Source organism: Debaryomyces fabryi (assembly GCF_001447935.2).
Source record: "Debaryomyces fabryi strain CBS 789 chromosome Unknown contig00187, whole genome shotgun sequence".
NCBI lineage: Eukaryota > Fungi > Ascomycota > Pichiomycetes > Serinales > Debaryomycetaceae > Debaryomyces > Debaryomyces fabryi.
This window is the reverse complement of record NW_015385613.1, coordinates 1-17,531: the sequence shown is the minus strand read 5'-3', so window position 1 is coordinate 17,531 and position 17,531 is coordinate 1. Positions and strand designations below refer to the sequence as shown.

Sequence of the window (17,531 nt, the reverse complement as noted above, 5' to 3'; positions counted from 1 at the left end):
ATTCTCCCCTTCCTCTCATTTTACGAAACGAGATGCGATATAATTTTTTTTTTAAATACGTCCTGAAAAATTTAGACATTGGTATTTGATCATAAATTAGAATATTGAAATCAAAAATGCCATCCAGAAACTCCATTAATAAGCCCAAGGATAAGATTCTTCGTAATAGCCATGCGTCTTCTATCGGAAAAAAGAGATCTGCTCGTGCTAGAAGTGGTATTGTTACCAAGTCATCTACTCCTCGTTACGATACCGATTCTAGTGCAGTTCCTAAGGCTACTGAATCTAGAGCTATTGCATTATACAATGGATCTACAACTCCATCAGGGGTTGTTACCAATAATACTTTATCCAATAAAAGAGCAAAAAAGATTGCTAGAAATAAGAAATACATAGCTAAGAGAAATGAAAAATTGAATATTGATCTTTTAGCAGATCAAGAAAAAATGGAAGTCGATGAAGATACTGAAAAAGAAGAACAGGCCAAGGCCAAGAGCCAAACTAAATTAGACAAAATTAAGGAAGTTTTGTGGGCTGCTGTTGAAGATAGAGTCAGTGAAGGATTTAAAGTCAGCTCTGGTACAGATGGAAACGGTACCACATTAGGAGTACAAGCATTTTAAGAAATGTAGTTGAGGATTGATAAGACGTGAAGGGCTAAGCTTAGCACTTATTGTACATTAGTAGTTTAATATATCTTGCTATGATTTATTTGTTTAGAGTTACGTAACGATTTAATAAAGAACTGAGTCCAAAGTTATGGAGAGCACTATTTATCATCTACTGGAACAAAAGTCTCATTCATCAAGTAAACCGCGAGCTTTTAAGTTCTTATTGACAGCATTTCTTAAAAGCTGGATCATTTCTTTTGGATCCTGGGCTTTGAAAACCGCTGTACCGGCAACAATCACGTTGGCACCAGCTTCAGCAGCTGCTGGAATGGTGTCATGTCCCAAACCACCATCGACTTGAATGTTCAAATTTGGATACTTTTTTCTCAAAGATTCCACTTTAGGCATCATTTCTGGCATGAACTTCTGGCCTCCGAAACCAGGTTCAACAGTCATGACTAACGCCATATCTAAGTCTTCGGCCAATGGATATAACACGTCGACTGGTGTTCCTGGTTTAACAGCACATGCTGCCTTCATACCATGAGATTTGATTAATTTAACCAATGCAGCTGGATCCTTGGTAGATTCGTAGTGGAAGGTGTATTGGTCACCACCAGCCTTTGCAATTTCCGGAACCCACTTTTCCGGCTCAGACACCATCATATGACAATCAAAAAAGCTGGCCTTAGTCTCCGATCTTGGAATTTCCTTTCTCAAACTGTCAATGATTGGTGGTCCCATGGAAATGTTTGGAACAAAGTGCCCATCCATAACGTCAATGTGTAACCAATCTGCTCCAGAGTCATACATACGATGACAATTGCATCCCAAATGAGCGAAATCAGATGCTAAAATCGATGGGGCTATAATAGATTTAACCATGGCTATATATTTTATTGGAATACGTTCTTATCTAGAGATTACGTTCCGTATAGGTAAAATATAAAATGTTGATAAAGCGAATGAGATTAGCAAATGAAAAATCAAGCATAGTGCACCTCGCATGTTTTTTTGTTGCAGCTTATTGGAATATCTCTTATATTACTAAATGCCATACTAGACATGTTTAAGTATATGGCTTATCGATAAAGTCAATTCACACTACGCAACCAAATTACGGGCTTTTTGGAGCTTTCAAAACTGTACCTGATTCCATGAAACTATGCGTAAAAAGACAAATACCCTTTAATTATTCACCTTATGAACCGATTAGTCTGTTAAATATGGGTATTTGTTAGTGCTTGTAATGTTATAGGAGCATTGAAGTATGTACTGAACTGAGTCATGAGGTTTTGAAGCTAAGCATCATCCAAGTAGACTACCTTGTAGATAGTAGATAGTGTCGTGCCTCGATCATCGTGATCTCGGATACTAGAAACAGAAGTGATTGAAAGCTCATTATAGATCAAAAATACAAGAAAAGAGTGTATCAGGAGCAATATGGCAGACGAAACAACTATTGAAGGAGCATCGTTTTCGGAGCAGATTTTAGAATGTGCAAGAAGGAACAACACGGAATTGTTGTTATCGATTAAGGTTGAATTGAATAATGACCAAGAGAAATTATCAAATTTGATTAATTCTACTCGTGAATTAATCACCAATAATACCGCGTTGCATTTAGCGTGTCAGTTGGGTAATTGGGAGTTCATAGACATAGTTTTAGATATAGAGGGTGTTGAAATAGACCCAAAGAATAGAGAAGGTGACACCCCGTTACATTTGGCAGTTAAGTACACAATTGAAGAACCTGAACACGGGTATTTTATTATCGATAATCTTTTGGATGCTGGGTCTGATCCAAGAATTATCGATAAACACAACTTGAAACCTATTGATTACGTTAACAAAGATAATCAAAAACTCAGAGAATTGTTGGAAAGTGCTGAATATGCGCTTTCAATGGAATTCACCGAAGAAGAACAGTTAGCAGCAAACGAATTGGAACAAAATGGCGGCCAAGACGAAGAAGGATCAGCTTCTGACTCAGACTAAAATTAATGACATTCATGTTTGCATTCTTCTATATATCTATAATATAAAGTATACTTTTAACCCTGGAATCATAATAAATCAAAATCGTCTTCATCAGTCGACACCCAGTTAGTAAGGGTTTCTCTTCCTTTTATCTTTAATTCCTGTCTCCTAGTGTTTACTTTTTTCAAGTTTGTATAGGTCGCCACGTCTTGATCAAGAAGAGGTTGGGCCTTTTTATACACTTGTCTGTTACAAACTATACTCTCTCCTTGTGTCTTGGGACGCTTGTTTTTGACGAAGGCGCCATTCTTAACACCATTATTTAGAATTTGAATATATTTTGATGGAATAATATGCAATAAAGAAAGTTGTGATGGGACATCTGGAGAATTTTGCTTTGGTTTATGGAATGGATACTCATCTTTACTGTACCCGATGACTTTTAAAGGATAAATATCCTTTTCTCCCTCAAGCTTATGAGTAAACCTGTGGTTGAAACATCTATTTATATCTTCTTCCTTGAACTTGTTTTTGGGCAAAACCAAATAGTTAAGATATATGCCACCTGGAAACAAAAGACTGGTAATGGCATTTGTAATTCCTATAAGCTGCTTCAAGCATAGCTTATCTGAGCATGATTTACTTAATGTTATTACACTATCAGATCTACCTGGTTTAGTTCTCACGATGCCTAATTTATCGAAGTTCGTTCGTCCTCGTGTCACGGCCACATCTGAATTAAGCTTCTGCCTTTTACTAGAATTTGTTTCTTCCTTCCAAGGCTCTTTATCATCTAAAGTCTCTGTCAAATAACTGATTGATGCATCTCCGCAAGGAGGTTCTGTCACAAGTAAAGCTAGTTCAATATTATCTTTAAGTTTGAATTGGGATCTATTATTTTGGCTCCTTTCAATTATTTTACTGACATATTCAGCATCTTTCTCTGATACTTTAGCGCATTCATCTAATAAAAACCAATTAAAGAGTCTGATAGCTAAAATTTCAGCATGGAGATCGTGGACCATGGAACCTTCAGAAAATTCTCTAACTCTATTAGGTAATGCCTTCACACCTGTAGCCAAGGTTATTGGATATATCTCTGGCTCTTGCTTATCATTTGTACATATCAACGCAACCAAACCTGCTAAGACAGTCCATTCTTGAACACCGTTCGACCTAACCGTAGGCTTTCCCGACTTGATATTTAATCGATTGAATTTATCAACTACTACTCTTGATATTCTGTCAGCAAGAAGCGAATGTTCCATACCATAATTGTCCTCATTTTGCATCATATGTCCAAATAGCGAGTCAATATTAACATGCTCCGATTCTCATTCATAGCTTCGCACAATCGATGAGCTCTATATGGAACCATATCTAAATGGATTTTACAGTACGAATTACCAATCACATATATTCCTAAATATAATATGTATTACCCTTGTATCTGATACTTTAATAAAAATGAAACTAACGCTTTCTTCTCAATAATGCACCGAGAATACCAACTCCAACAGCAAGAGCGCCTCCAGCGATTCCTATACCTATCAATCCTTCCTGAGTCACCTTCTCATGTATAGATTCCTTCAAATCTAATGCTTGCTTGTTTTCGGGTTCATTCTTCAAGAGTGCATCTGCATATCTTGTAGCATTGCTGTAATCCCCGACTTTGAAAGAACCCAAGGCTAGATAATATAAGCATTCCCTTCTCATTGACGGCACATCACGGTATAGTTTAGATAATATATTTATACCTTGCTGTTGCATTTTGTAGTTTGAAGATTTAATCAAGCCCCATGCATAATTGAATTGTGACTGTGGAGCTGGATCTTGTCCTTCTGATTCCATCTGGTCTTTTAAGATCCGTAATTGTTCAGATGAAAGTGGCTCTTGAAGCTCTTCTAACGCTGGATATGTTGATTTACCAAACATGTTGTGTATCTAAATAAATATATATTTCTGGGAAAGAAAATTGTGATTATTTAAGTCCGCCACTAATACTTGTTCTATATTTGCAATGAGATAAATTCATCAACGCGTACACACTAAAAGTCAATCTAACTCTTTTCTTGAATAGTTCTAACACATATAGTAACCCTCAGACTTATTTGATAATGGATCACTCTCAGGTTGTTTTAAATTCGGTGGTTAACCAGAATAGCCCAGATAACAACATCCGGAAGAATGCTGAGATAGAATTCAATCATATGTGTGACCAGGATCCATCTTCAGTGATTTATATCTTAAATCAGCTGTCGTTAAATGAAGAATTGCCAATAGATCTTAGGCAATCATGCTTATTGCATTTGCGAAGAATGGTTCCTAAGTATTGGTCATTAGCATTCCAATCATTTATTGGACCACCTATCAACCAAGAATTGAAACAAGTGGTAAGACAAAGTTCTATTCAATTGGCAACTTCAACTGATAACTCTAAGTTAAGGTCGGGAAGTTCGTATGTTATTGTCCAAATTGCAGCATCTGACTACCCTGATGAGTGGCCAGACTTGTTGAATCAATTGTTTATCCAGACAACAAACTACGATAATAGAAATGCAATGATCGGTGGTTTGAGTGTCCTAAATGACTTATTTGATGACTTAATTTCAGAAGACCAATTTTGGGATGGCGGCGTAGGTGGAGAATTAACTAATCATATTATCAAATTGTTAAATAATGAGACTATTGAATCTGACATCAAAACCACTTGTATCAAATTGTACCAAAGCATCTTAAATGTGTTACAGAGTCCTGAATCATTCACAACTGATCAGAGGAAAAATTCAGTTTATCAGCATGTAACTTCATCGGTGGATTTATTTGTCTCTCTTTTGGATAAATCTATTGCAACTTCGATTTCTACAGCTGGTAATCCGTTGATATTAAGTGCTATTTATTTCAGAACGTACATTTACAAGACCTTAAATAGCTTTTTGGGAAGTTTTAACAAAAGAATTAAGTTAGACATAAAGCAGACTTTAATGGGACTTATATTAAAAGACTTCAAGTATGTATCGAAGTATTATAGAAGTGTTGTGGTGTTCGAAGATAATAATTCAGCAATAGTGACAACCCCGGATTCATCGCTGCCTACTGATAAACTTTCAAATTTAATCATAGAGCTTTTGCTGACGGTATCTGTTTTGCAAAATGATATTCATATCTCGGACGACATGAATGCTTTACATGAATTTATTCAAGATGTAGTTGAGTGTTCATTATTACCAAAAGAAACCATACAACAGTATGAGGCTGATTTCAATATATACGTAACTGATATAACTGGCTTATCTTCAACTGCGACAGTACGTGAGTCAGTTAATGAGTTATTATCTGAATTGAATGATCGAGATGCAAGTCTGGTGTTCAATTTAATTACTCAGTATATGACTTCAGCCGATAATTCAAAATGGGAATTAAAGGAATGTTACTTGTATTTATTCGAAAGTTTATTAATGAATGAAGATACTACAAACCTTGGAAAAAATGCTTCTTTAACAGACTTATTAAATATTGCAACAAAATTCATATCATATGAAAATTCTATACAGAATCACCACTTGGTCACTTCTAGATGTTTTCTTCTTTTGCCAAAATTTTTTTCGAAATTTGAGGATGAATTATCAGTAGATAGTTTCGGTATTAAGGCTTTTGTGGACATGATCAAATTTACTTCTGACTATAATGATAGTGACGATGATTTATTTGCTTTGGTCAAAGTTAGTGTCTTAGTTAGTTGCACATTCTATAAACAATTGTTAAATTTTGATAAGTCATTAGAAGTTTCCACCATTCAAGAAGTACAGTTAGCCATTTTCCAAATTACGTTGTCATTAGTTGAGGAAAGTGAAGAAGATAGTTTGCCTGCATTATTGGAAGCAATTACTGTTGGAATAGATTTAGGTAACGAATATGCTTCAAGAGTTATTGTTTCAAATGAAACTAGTGTTATAGGATTAATTTTCAAAATTTCTTTTCAAGACTCTGCCAATCTTCAATTGACTGTCGATTCATCAGAATGTTTAAGAGCTTTATTAGCTAATATATCAATTAATGATTACATGGCAAGCTGCGAGAAGTCATTGCCATTTATCTTAACTATAATTCAGAATTCCCTCTCCAACGGAAAAGCGGAATATTCACCTGATTTAGATTTAGCATTAGAATTGCTTAGTGTAATCATTGATTCATCGCCTGCAAACAATGAATTTCCTAATGAAATTTTCAATTTTACTTTTCCAGTCTTGAATAAGTTGATTCTTGTTTCGACTGACGACCAAATATTACAGAGTGCTGGTCAGGTATTTAACAATATATTGCAAAAGGCATCAAAATCATTTATAGACTATACTGATGCTGAAACCAAGAAATCTGGAATGGACTTGTTATTAACAATTGTCTCCAAGTTCCTTTCGCCGGATTTGTCCGATAGTGCTGCTATGGATTGTGGTTCTATTGTATTATCATTGATTAACAAATTTCAATCTTACTTAAGCAATGATTTCTTAACCCAAATCCTTGAAGCTACTGTTCGAAGATTGGTATCTGCAAAAGAGGTCATCACCATTGAAAACTTGATCATGGTATTTTGCAACTTAGTTTTAACTTCATCTTCGGATATGATTAATTTTTTGAGCAATAGCATTAAGCTCGAAGATCCAAAAACGGGCGAAACAAAATCTGGTCTTGCGCTTGTTTTACCTATATGGTTCCAATCATTTGAGATAACTAGAGGGTATGAAAAAATCAAGCAAAATACTTTAGCTTTAGGTAAGATTTTTACACTAAATTCGGAGAGTGTCCAATCATTGATTGTCGATGGCGATATTATTCCATATCAGGGTGACTTAATTCGTACAAGATCCATGACAAAGGCTATGCCAGATCAGTACACTCAAATTTCAGCCCCACAAAAGATATTAAAGCTTTTAATCAGCGAATTGAACTTTCAGTGTCAACAACCAAATGCTAACGATTATTTGCCTGAAGCTGAAGAAGATGTAGAAGATAAGAGGGATGATGAAGGATGGGAAGATATGGATGATATTGGGGTACCAAATTATGAGAAGTTGAAATCATATGTTGACTCAGACAATGATGAAGAGTATGATGACCAGAAAGGTAATGACGATTTAAAGATTATCTTAGTTCAATTTTTCAAAGAATGTACTGCAAAAAACTTGGGCAACTTTCGTAAATACTATGAGTTATTGGATGATGACGAAAAGAAAATTTTAACTGAGAATATTGCTTTTTAGGTGTATTATATAGGTATTTATTTCTATATCTCAGTTTATATAAAACATAATAATGATCACACTAATAATAATTTCAGCTCATTTGTAGAGGTCTTAGAAAAAAATTTAACTGGGTCTTCCTTCTCTTTGCATTTTCTGTGTTTCTCTTTAAAATGTCTAAGGTAATTATTCAATGGCTTTTGAGTTGCAGTCGTCTTTGAGCACTCCGTTTCTACAATATCGTGGCATACTGGACAAATTACACCATTTTTTTCTGAAATATGTGCCCTCGTCTTTCTATTTGTATTGTTCTTCTTCAAATTATAACTTCCGTATAATAATGGATTTGGTGTTATGTAATTATCTGTCTGGATTCCATGAGTTAAAGAAAGATGTTGAGCATAGGTCGAGGTTTTCAAGTTTTTAAAAATTAGGCTCGGGCAATAAGGACATAGACCACACCTTGTTTCATTAAATGGAGCATTAGTTAGTGGATTAATCTGAACCCGTATATATTCGGGTTCATATGGTTTCGCTATACTAAATTGTGCATTCCGTTGGTATTGCACATTAGGGTGCAAAATGCTAAGCGACTCAATATTAGCTCTAGTATAACGAGTTCTATTCACCGAAAAGATACGTTCTTCTTCCGATTCTTTCCTTCTGTTGAGTCTACTCAAAATTAGAATCAAAGTTGATTCCGAAATTGAGTTTGCTGCAAAATTAACAAGTTTACATTGCACCACATTTTGATTGATTTTAATATTATCGTAATCAAATTTCAATGTTTGTGGACCCTGTTTAACAAAATCCTTGTCAGATTCAATATTATCGGTGTTAAATGTCATGTTAGAGACAAATTCAAATGCTTTATTGCATTCGTTTTGTTCAATTTGATTATCTATACCAATTAAGTCATTGAATGCTCTGAACCTTTCTAATGTATCTATATTGTCGGTAGAAGTACATTCTTTTCTCCAATTAGGTGAATTGTAGCCAATTAAATCTTTAACGGTATTAGCATCAAACTTCTTATTATGAGAATCTCGTCTATCGCCATATATATAGTTAAGGAACTCACCACTATTATTATAATTATGAAATCCTAGACAATTTTGATTATCTAAGTCCTCCTCATAACCTATGGTTTCAAAATCTGGGAAATCTTCACTTAGGAAGTCATCATTGACATTAATAGATTGATGAAATTGATCTGGGCCAATATCAGGCATTCCAAAGAACTCATCAAGATTAATTAAAGGTGCATAAGACATACTTAGTATAACTACCCAACACAGCCAATGTCATATTTGAAACAAAGCAGGACCATACCCTTTAAGTATTCAAATTATAGTTATGCCAATCTAAAGCTATATTTGGATATGTTTGCATAATCAAGATTTTGATATGATGGCTCATTTTTAGTATGCGAAGCATTATTTGCACCCAAAATATTTCTAGGCCATTTAATTCATATTTTTTGGATCCAACGACGTTGAATCATTATTCCAATATACAAAGTACTTGTATCCTGATATTTGAATTCAATATTATTTTGTCTTTTAACAAAGTTAAGCTTAATGCTTCTAGTTGAAGTAAGAAAATAACTACAAAAAAAATTGTCCCAAAGTTTAGCTACGAAATTTTTCTAACTACAGGATTAGAACTATCGAAGTCCAGATAGTACGATTTTCACTCTCTTATTATGTTATTATTTGTATATTAACAGTTTGTTTTAAACGTCTTATTCTGCATAAATTTTCAAATTTTCACAAATTTTTATAAAATACTAAACTTTTTCCCTTTTCTTTGTCATTTCTCTCTTTTACAACCAGATTCTAATAGAAAACTATATATATAAGCAATGATTCAGCTATTCATTCCTATACAAAGATGAAATGACATCAACAGCATTTGGTTGACTTTATAGACAACTCATCACGTGAATATCAAAAAAGTTGCAGACTGAGATGAGAATCAGATGAGACAGATGGAAGTCTTGAAGTTGATAGGACTATTAGAACATAGTTTATGTTATCACGTTGTTGGTTGTATAATAAACATATCACTAGGAAAAAAATTTGTTCTTGTCAATCGAAAATGGCGTTCACAACCAAGATTTTACGAGCTGATAAAGATAGCATCATTTTCAACAAGAATGATATATTGCCGAAGATAACTGACCCGGAAACAGAAAAGAGTCTTCGTATAGCAGCTAACGAGCTCATTAATAGCACAAATGTTATTGGGTTTCCTACTGAAACTGTTTATGGACTAGGAGGATCTGCACTTAGTGATGCATCAGTAAAATCAATCTATAGAGCAAAGAATAGACCAGCAGACAATCCATTGATCGTACATGTATCATCCATAGATCAATTAAAACGAAAAATTTTACCCAAAGACTACAAGATTCCAGAAATTTACGACAAATTAATAGAGAAGTTTTGGCCAGGGCCATTAACAATTTTGTTACCAATACATGAAGGGTCACCAATATCAAAGATAGTCACAGCTAATCAGAACACCTTTGCCGTGAGGATCCCACAGCATCCAATTGCAAGGGCTTTAATAGCGTTGAGCGATCTTCCACTCGCGGCACCATCAGCAAACGCTTCCACCAGACCAAGTCCAACTCTCGCGAGCCACGTATATCACGATCTTCAGGGAAAGATACCGTATATTATAGACGGTGGACCGTGCGATGTTGGGGTGGAATCAACCGTCGTCGATGGCTTAGTGGATCCTCCAATGCTCTTAAGACCCGGCGGAGTTTCAGTGGAAGAGGTCAGAAACGCCGGATGCGGTCCTTGGGAAAACGTAGTCTTAGCAAAAAAGACAGCCGGGAAGTCAGAAGCGGTCAAAACTCCTGGCATGAAATATAAGCACTATTCTCCAACTGCCAAAGTAGTTTTATTCGTCAACTGCGGCGATGGCATTAATGCGGTCAACAAGTACATATCCGAGAACAAGATCCCTGAGTCCAAAACAATCGCGTTGCTTAAGTCTAAATCCTTTACAAGTGCCAGTGCCATAAGTCATCAAATAAATATAGAGGAAGATTTGGGTGCAACTGGTCTAGAAATATCTCGGAACTTATTCAAATTATTGAGACAAGTTGATGAACTCGGAGTAGACATAATTTTTGTAGAAGGCATAGATGAGACCGACGAAGGCTTAGCCGTCATGAATAGACTATCCAAGGCTGCTTTTGAGACGATAAATGGTAAATAATTGTATATATGTTACTACTAATGAATAAATGTGCAAATTTCAAATCTAACCTGTAAAGACACGTAGAAGTAACAAAAATTTGTTTTTAAAAATTTCATTAGGATCGTAAGTGAAAGCCACCCAAGGATTCGTGGAATATTATAGAGACATATTAGTCTATATAAAGAGATAGAAGCTTGAGATTTACGGAAGTCTATTTAGGATTTTTGATTTGTATTATTGAAAGTTCGTAGATTTGTCATAAAAACAAATCATCGCATTTACCTAAACACTTCACATACACTTCTTGCTAGGTTTAAAGTGGTTTAAATAGATAGATTGGGTTTCATTTATTTTTGTCTTTTGTTTTTGTTTGTATAAATATTATTTCATTATCCTTGCATTATTCAGATTGGACTCTAATAATTTAGAATGAGTGATAATCCGTTTGAAATAAATCTTGGGTCGCTTCCGCCCACTCGGGCCAGTTCACCATCGGTTAAATATTGCCAATTATCGATTAAGGAAACAGAATCTGAATTACAAACAGACATAACTTCTGGTTTAAATAACAACCAGGATATATTGAATAGAAGATCGCTTCACGGAGTTAATGAACTTACTGGCGAAGAGGATGAAAGTCTTTTCAAGAAGTTTTTATCGAGTTTCTATGGCGATCCATTAATCTTGTTATTAATAGGATCTGCTGCCATCAGTTTCTGGATGGGAAATGTCGATGATGCTATTTCTATTACGTTGGCCATCACTATTGTTGTCACTGTTGGATTTGTACAAGAGTATAGATCAGAAAAATCATTGGAGGCGTTGAATAAATTAGTTCCAGCAGAAGCCAAATTAACTAGAAACGGCAGTACATCTCACGTTTTAGCGTCAACATTGGTTCCGGGCGATTTGGTTCATTTTAGTCAAGGTGATAGAATTCCGGCTGACATCAGATTAACTGAATGCACCTATTTGACTATCGATGAAAGTAACTTGACTGGTGAAAATAGCCCAGTAAGAAAGAATTCGGATACATTAAAAAATAACAAAAACGAATTAATCCCTGTCACAGAAAGAACCTCAATTGCCTATATGGGCACATTGGTGAGAGATGGTCATGGTGCTGGTATTGTTGTGGCTACAGGAGCCAAGACTGAATTTGGTGCCGTCTTTGAAATGATGTCTGAAATTGAGAAACCTAAAACTCCTTTGCAACAAGCTATGGATAAATTAGGAAAAGATCTATCCCTTTTCAGTTTTATAGTAATTGGTGTTATTTGCTTGATTGGTATATTTCAAGGTCGCTCTTGGTTGGATATGTTTCAAATTTCTGTATCCTTGGCTGTTGCCGCCATACCTGAGGGCTTGCCTATCATTGTTACTGTTACTTTAGCTTTAGGTGTTTTAAGAATGGCTCGTCATAAGGCTATTGTTAAGAGATTACCTAGTGTCGAAACTTTAGGAAGTGTGAACGTTATTTGTTCGGACAAGACTGGAACATTAACCCAAAATCATATGACAGTTACAAAAATATGGGCACTTGACTTTAAAGGAAGCTTTAACAGTCCATTCTTAATTGTTGAGAAACTAGATGACAACAGCTTACACCACCAATTAACTGATAATATGCATAAAATTTTAGAAACTGGTAATATTTGTAATAATGCTAGATACTCCAGAGAAAATGAAAAATACGTTGGTAATCCAAGTGATATTGCTCTAGTTGAGTGCTTGCCTCATTTTGGTTTGGAAGATTTGAGAGCTACTAAGCAGAAGGTTTATGAATTGCCATTTTCTTCTACTAGAAAGTATATGGCAGTATGTGTTCATACTGGTGACATGGACAAGTCTGAGACATTCGCTAAAGGTGCTTCTGAAAGAATAGTTTCACTTTGCTCAAAATACTATGACGAAAATGGTGAGGTCAAACCTTTGACAAATGAAATTAAAAAATTAATCTCGGAAAAGTCTGATGCATTGGCTTCGGATGGCTTGAGAGTTTTGGGATTAGCAAGAAACAATTTAAAATTTGTCAATAACGGTAATGATGCTAATGAGCCAAAGGATTTAATATTCTGTGGATTGGTCGGTATGAAAGATCCACCAAGACCAAATGTTGGAAAATCTATCTCATTGTTGATGAAAGGTAGAGTACATGTTGTTATGATCACTGGGGACTCTGCTACCACTGCAATTAATATTGCCAAACAGATTGGAATTCCTGTTTTGAATGAAAGTTCTGTCATGACAGGAGATCAATTGGATAATTTGAATGAGGAAAAATTGGCTGAAGCAATCCATAATATTTCGGTCTTTGCAAGAACCACCCCTGAGCATAAAGTTTTGATCGTCAAGGCACTTCAGAAAAGGGGTGACATTGTTGCAATGACAGGTGATGGTGTTAATGACGCACCTGCATTGAAGTTGGCAGATATTGGTATTGCAATGGGTAAGAACGGTACTGATGTTGCCAAGGAGGCTGCTGATATGGTTTTGACGGATGATGATTTTTCCACGATATTATCTGCAATCGAAGAAGGTAAGGGGATTTTCTACAACATTCAAAACTTCATCACCTTCCAATTGTCTACATCTATTGCGGCCTTGACATTAATTGCATTGGCCACTTTCTTTGGATTACCAAACCCTCTTAATGCTATGCAAATTTTGTGGATTAACATTTTAATGGACGGACCCCCAGCACAATCATTAGGTGTTGAGCCTGTGGATCACGAAGTCATGAATAAACCACCAAGAAAACGTAACGACAGAATCTTAACCGACAACGTTCTCAAGAGGGTATTACAATCAGCTGCTATGATTATCGTTGGTACATTGTACATATTCGTTAAGGAAATGACCGACAATGAAATCACTGCCAGAGATACCACTATGACCTTCACATGCTTTGTCTTGTTTGACATGTTCAATGCCTTAGCTTGCCGTCATTACTCAAAGTCGATTTTCGAAATTGGTATGAAAAATCAGATGTTTAACTTCGCTGTGCTTGGTTCGTTAATTGGTCAATTCTGTGCAATTTATGTTCCATTCTTCCAGGCAATATTCCAAACCGAAGCTTTGTATTTTACTGATTTGGTTCATCTTGTTTGTTTGACGAGTTCTGTATTCTTTGCTGATGAAGCTAGAAAATATTTCCTCAGAAGGAGAAATGCCTACAATAATGGCTTTCACTGCGGTGTTTAGCCCATAGAGTCTGTTCGTAGTATTTCCATATTCTTATTATATAGCATATTTATACAATGTGAATTACGTAAATTCGACAGTATCCGAGATAATTAAAATTTTAGAGCTAAAAATCTCGCATTGGCGGCTTTAAGAGTCATTTATATATCTAGAGGAAAATATAAAAATAATAATATCAGTATAAAATTTTGAACCTAGTAAGGTTAGTATAATATAATCTCAAAGAATATGGTTTTCAAGTTCACTATAGATAAGGTGTTGGATAGGTTTATTCCTAATAATCAGACGTATAGACTTCCCCGTCATGTCAGAAGATTTTTTGGAAATCATAATCCAAGTCCAGTCGCAGATTATTGGATATGGCTAGAAATACTCATAGCGACTTTCTGTGGCATAGCATTGCTAGAAGGAGTTTTCAAGAGTCATACAGTATTTAGTGATCATAATGCTCCCATGATTATAGCGAGTTATGGAGCGGCAGCTATATTATGTTTTAATGCTAGCACAGCACCACTTGCACAACCACGGAATGTGCTTTTTGGGCAAATAATATCTTCAATTGTAGGAATGGGAATAGCCAAACTATTTGGATTGTCAAGTAATGGAAGAGATCATTACTGGGCTAGTGGAGCATTAAGCGTGGCCGTTTCATCGGTATTGATGTTAATTTGCAATTGTGTTCATCCACCCGCCGGATCGTCGGCTCTATTGCCTTCAATAGATGCCCAGATACGGAAGATGAGTTGGTGGTACATACCGGTTCAGATTATCTCATCATTGTTGATGATGATGGTGGCCCTAATTACAGGGAATTTAATTAGAAAGTATCCTATGTATTGGTGGCATGCAGGCTTACCACAGCACAAAGCAGAAACTAATGTAGATATGAAGTTAGAGCCTGTGAAGTCTACAAACGATGGATTAAGCTTTACACCGCATTCGCATACGATTGGCATTAATTGCAATCAGATTAACATTCCTACAGAGTTGGAATTATCAACTTTGGAAATAGAATGGCTAGAAGTTATTCAAGAAAAGTTGATTCAAATGCCTAGTAAGAATAATACAAAATACATATAGTTATAAGTATACAGCTAATGCTTATAAAATTTTTCATAAATATATCTTAATGCTAATATAGTCAGTCATGAATATACATCCTAATGCTTATATATTTCATCCAATGTAACTATTCCACTAAAGGTTTCATTTTCTAACTTCTCAAATAGTTTTCGTGCCACCTTTTCAGTAGATATAGGAGGTCTAACCAACTTATTCAAGTATGATATATGATCTCCGAGAATACAATGTTTAGTATCATAGCCCAACTTTAGAAGATTCGTCAATAACATTCGGTTATTGAGAGAATGTGATTCTGATTCGTCATACATAAACCCTGGCCTCATTAAGATAGATCTCAATCCTTCTTTACAAGACAATTCAAATTCAGCCTCCCTTTTAGTATCGATATACCCCGATGGGACAAATGGTATCTTCTGATCTGCTGATATATACACATATGAAGGATTATTTGGTTGGACCTTCAAAAATGTATCAGCTAATATCACAGCTGAATCTCTCTGTATACCCTCATAAGTGTTATGGCTGGTCCTATCCATTGGGTTTGGTTTCTTTACCATATTGGCTAAATTTTGCACGTCATTCAAAAAATTAAAATTTGTATTCACTGTCTTTTTGTAATTTTGATTTTCAAAGAGAAGTCCTATAGAATGCACCACTGAGTTAACATTTGATAACTTATCTTTGTATGTATCTGGGTTAAAAATATCTGCTTTTTCCCATTTCACTTCTTTAACCCATGGAGAACTAACTGCTGGTGCTTGCCCAGAGCGAGAAAATGACGTTACCTGGTATCCCAATTTTATTCCGGTTTCACATATTTTCTTTCCCAAGAAACCATTGCCTCCAAAAATAGCTATAGATTTACCAATTGAAGCCATTTTATGAGTATTAATGTAGTTATAAAAGAAGTTAAATACTTAAGACCAGGGATTTCGAAATTTGAATCGTGCGATTTTTCTACAATATTAAAGTACAAAATTATTATGATAAAATTATAATGATTTATTCAATTACTATACTGATTACTTGATAAAATTCTTGTTAAATGATGCAAATTCTTCATCTTCGACCTCTTCCATAGATAAATGCTTGTGTAACTTTGATTCTGGAGAGGCAAGAGTTGAAGTGGATTGTGTTGATACGGATGCAGCATCGTCGGACGCTACTGATTCATTATCAGATTCCGCAGTTGATTCACTTTTTTCGTGAATATCTTCTTTTTTGGCAGAATTTTCGTTTATGTCGTTATTCTGAGGCACCCTGACGTATTCGAGAGGAATTCCACCGAAGAAATGAGAAACAAGACGGTTGATCTGTTCTCTCAGTATTTCTTCGGCCAGCTTGTTTTCTTCGGCTTGTTTCTTAGCTTCAGCTTGCTTCTTAGCTTCGGCTTCTTTCTTAGCTGCTTCTTTCTTAGCTTCGGCTTCTTTCTTAGCTTCGGCTTCTTTCTTAGCTTCGGCTTCTTTCTTAGCTGCTTCTTTCTTAGCTTCAGCTTGCTTCTTAGCTGCTTCTTTCTTAGCTTCAGCTTGCTTCTTAGTTTCAGCTTCTTTCTTAGCGTTATCTACTTCATCATTAGATTCTTTATTTACTTGTTCAATTGGTTGAAACCCGAACGCACCGAAAAAGTGATTCAAAAATTCTTGTTTGAATGCTTCTTCTTTGGCCTTGTGTTCTTCTTCTCTTCTTTTTTGATCAGCAGCCTCAATTTCTCTTTGTTTTTTCAACTGAGCTCTTTTTTCGTAAGAGGCTCTTTCACACTCTTTTTGTTGGGTATGTGGGATCGAGTTGATTTGGACAAAGGCATCGAAGAATTGATCAAAAAAGTCGTTTCTCAAAGTATCTTCGACAGCTCTGGCCTCACCTATCTGGCTTTGGGAAATCTTTTGTTCAGCTCTTTCTTGTTCAGCTTTTGCTTCAGCTCTTTTTTGTTCAGCTTTTGCTTCAGCTCTTTTTGCTTCAGCCTTTCTTCTTTCCTCTTCCTTCTCTTTCCTGATTTTATTCAACTTTTCTTGTTTTATTTGTTGCTTTCTTTGTTCTTTTTGAACATTTTCATAGTATTGATTAAGAGACTCAATGTATTGGGAGAAAAACTGGTTTGCCTTTCTAGCTTCTTCTCTTTGTTCTCTAATCTTTTGTTCTCTTAAGGCCTGTTCTCTAATCTTTTGTTCTATTAAAGCCTGCTCTCTAGCTTGCTTCC

General features: G+C 35.4%; 11 protein-coding genes across 11 annotated transcripts; 6 read left to right on the top strand and 5 right to left on the bottom strand.

Moving 5' to 3' along the window:
- Window positions 1–116: 116 nt before the first annotated feature.
- AC631_05274 (uncharacterized protein) lies at window positions 117–623 on the top strand (the record flags this gene model as incomplete). Its single annotated transcript, XM_015614103.1, has 1 exon — window positions 117–623. One exon carries the CDS (start codon window positions 117–119, stop codon window positions 621–623), a length of 507 nt encoding a protein of 168 aa, XP_015465079.1.
- A 174-nt stretch (window positions 624–797) lies between these two features.
- AC631_05273 (ribulose-phosphate 3-epimerase) lies at window positions 798–1,496 on the bottom strand (the record flags this gene model as incomplete). The annotated part of the gene is made up of 1 exon (XM_015614102.1): window positions 798–1,496. The coding sequence occupies one exon, from the start codon at window positions 1,494–1,496 to the stop codon at window positions 798–800; it is 699 nt and encodes a 232-aa protein (XP_015465078.1).
- Window positions 1,497–2,054: 558 nt separating this feature from the next.
- Window positions 2,055–2,609, top strand: AC631_05272 (uncharacterized protein; the record flags this gene model as incomplete). The annotated part of the gene is made up of 1 exon (XM_015614101.1): window positions 2,055–2,609. One exon carries the CDS (start codon window positions 2,055–2,057, stop codon window positions 2,607–2,609), a length of 555 nt encoding a protein of 184 aa, XP_015465077.1.
- Window positions 2,610–2,677: 68 nt separating this feature from the next.
- Window positions 2,678–3,883, bottom strand: AC631_05271 (tRNA-specific adenosine deaminase; the record flags this gene model as incomplete). The annotated part of the gene is made up of 1 exon (XM_015614100.1): window positions 2,678–3,883. One exon carries the CDS (start codon window positions 3,881–3,883, stop codon window positions 2,678–2,680), a length of 1,206 nt encoding a protein of 401 aa, XP_015465076.1.
- Window positions 3,884–4,064: 181 nt separating this feature from the next.
- Window positions 4,065–4,526, bottom strand: AC631_05270 (uncharacterized protein; the record flags this gene model as incomplete). Its single annotated transcript, XM_015614099.1, has 1 exon — window positions 4,065–4,526. One exon carries the CDS (start codon window positions 4,524–4,526, stop codon window positions 4,065–4,067), a length of 462 nt encoding a protein of 153 aa, XP_015465075.1.
- A 182-nt stretch (window positions 4,527–4,708) lies between these two features.
- AC631_05269 (uncharacterized protein) lies at window positions 4,709–7,852 on the top strand (the record flags this gene model as incomplete). Its single annotated transcript, XM_015614098.1, has 1 exon — window positions 4,709–7,852. One exon carries the CDS (start codon window positions 4,709–4,711, stop codon window positions 7,850–7,852), a length of 3,144 nt encoding a protein of 1,047 aa, XP_015465074.1.
- Window positions 7,853–7,908: 56 nt separating this feature from the next.
- On the bottom strand, window positions 7,909–9,105 carry AC631_05268 (DUF4451 domain-containing protein; the record flags this gene model as incomplete). Its single annotated transcript, XM_015614097.1, has 1 exon — window positions 7,909–9,105. One exon carries the CDS (start codon window positions 9,103–9,105, stop codon window positions 7,909–7,911), a length of 1,197 nt encoding a protein of 398 aa, XP_015465073.1.
- Window positions 9,106–9,931: 826 nt separating this feature from the next.
- AC631_05267 (threonylcarbamoyladenylate synthase) lies at window positions 9,932–11,065 on the top strand (the record flags this gene model as incomplete). Its single annotated transcript, XM_015614096.1, has 1 exon — window positions 9,932–11,065. The coding sequence occupies one exon, from the start codon at window positions 9,932–9,934 to the stop codon at window positions 11,063–11,065; it is 1,134 nt and encodes a 377-aa protein (XP_015465072.1).
- Window positions 11,066–11,476: 411 nt separating this feature from the next.
- Window positions 11,477–14,251, top strand: AC631_05266 (uncharacterized protein; the record flags this gene model as incomplete). The annotated part of the gene is made up of 1 exon (XM_015614095.1): window positions 11,477–14,251. The coding sequence occupies one exon, from the start codon at window positions 11,477–11,479 to the stop codon at window positions 14,249–14,251; it is 2,775 nt and encodes a 924-aa protein (XP_015465071.1).
- A 228-nt stretch (window positions 14,252–14,479) lies between these two features.
- Window positions 14,480–15,331, top strand: AC631_05265 (uncharacterized protein; the record flags this gene model as incomplete). Its single annotated transcript, XM_015614094.1, has 1 exon — window positions 14,480–15,331. One exon carries the CDS (start codon window positions 14,480–14,482, stop codon window positions 15,329–15,331), a length of 852 nt encoding a protein of 283 aa, XP_015465070.1.
- An 80-nt stretch (window positions 15,332–15,411) lies between these two features.
- AC631_05264 (ubiquinone biosynthesis protein) lies at window positions 15,412–16,212 on the bottom strand (the record flags this gene model as incomplete). Its single annotated transcript, XM_015614093.1, has 1 exon — window positions 15,412–16,212. One exon carries the CDS (start codon window positions 16,210–16,212, stop codon window positions 15,412–15,414), a length of 801 nt encoding a protein of 266 aa, XP_015465069.1.
- Between the last annotated feature and the right edge of the window lie 1,319 nt (window positions 16,213–17,531).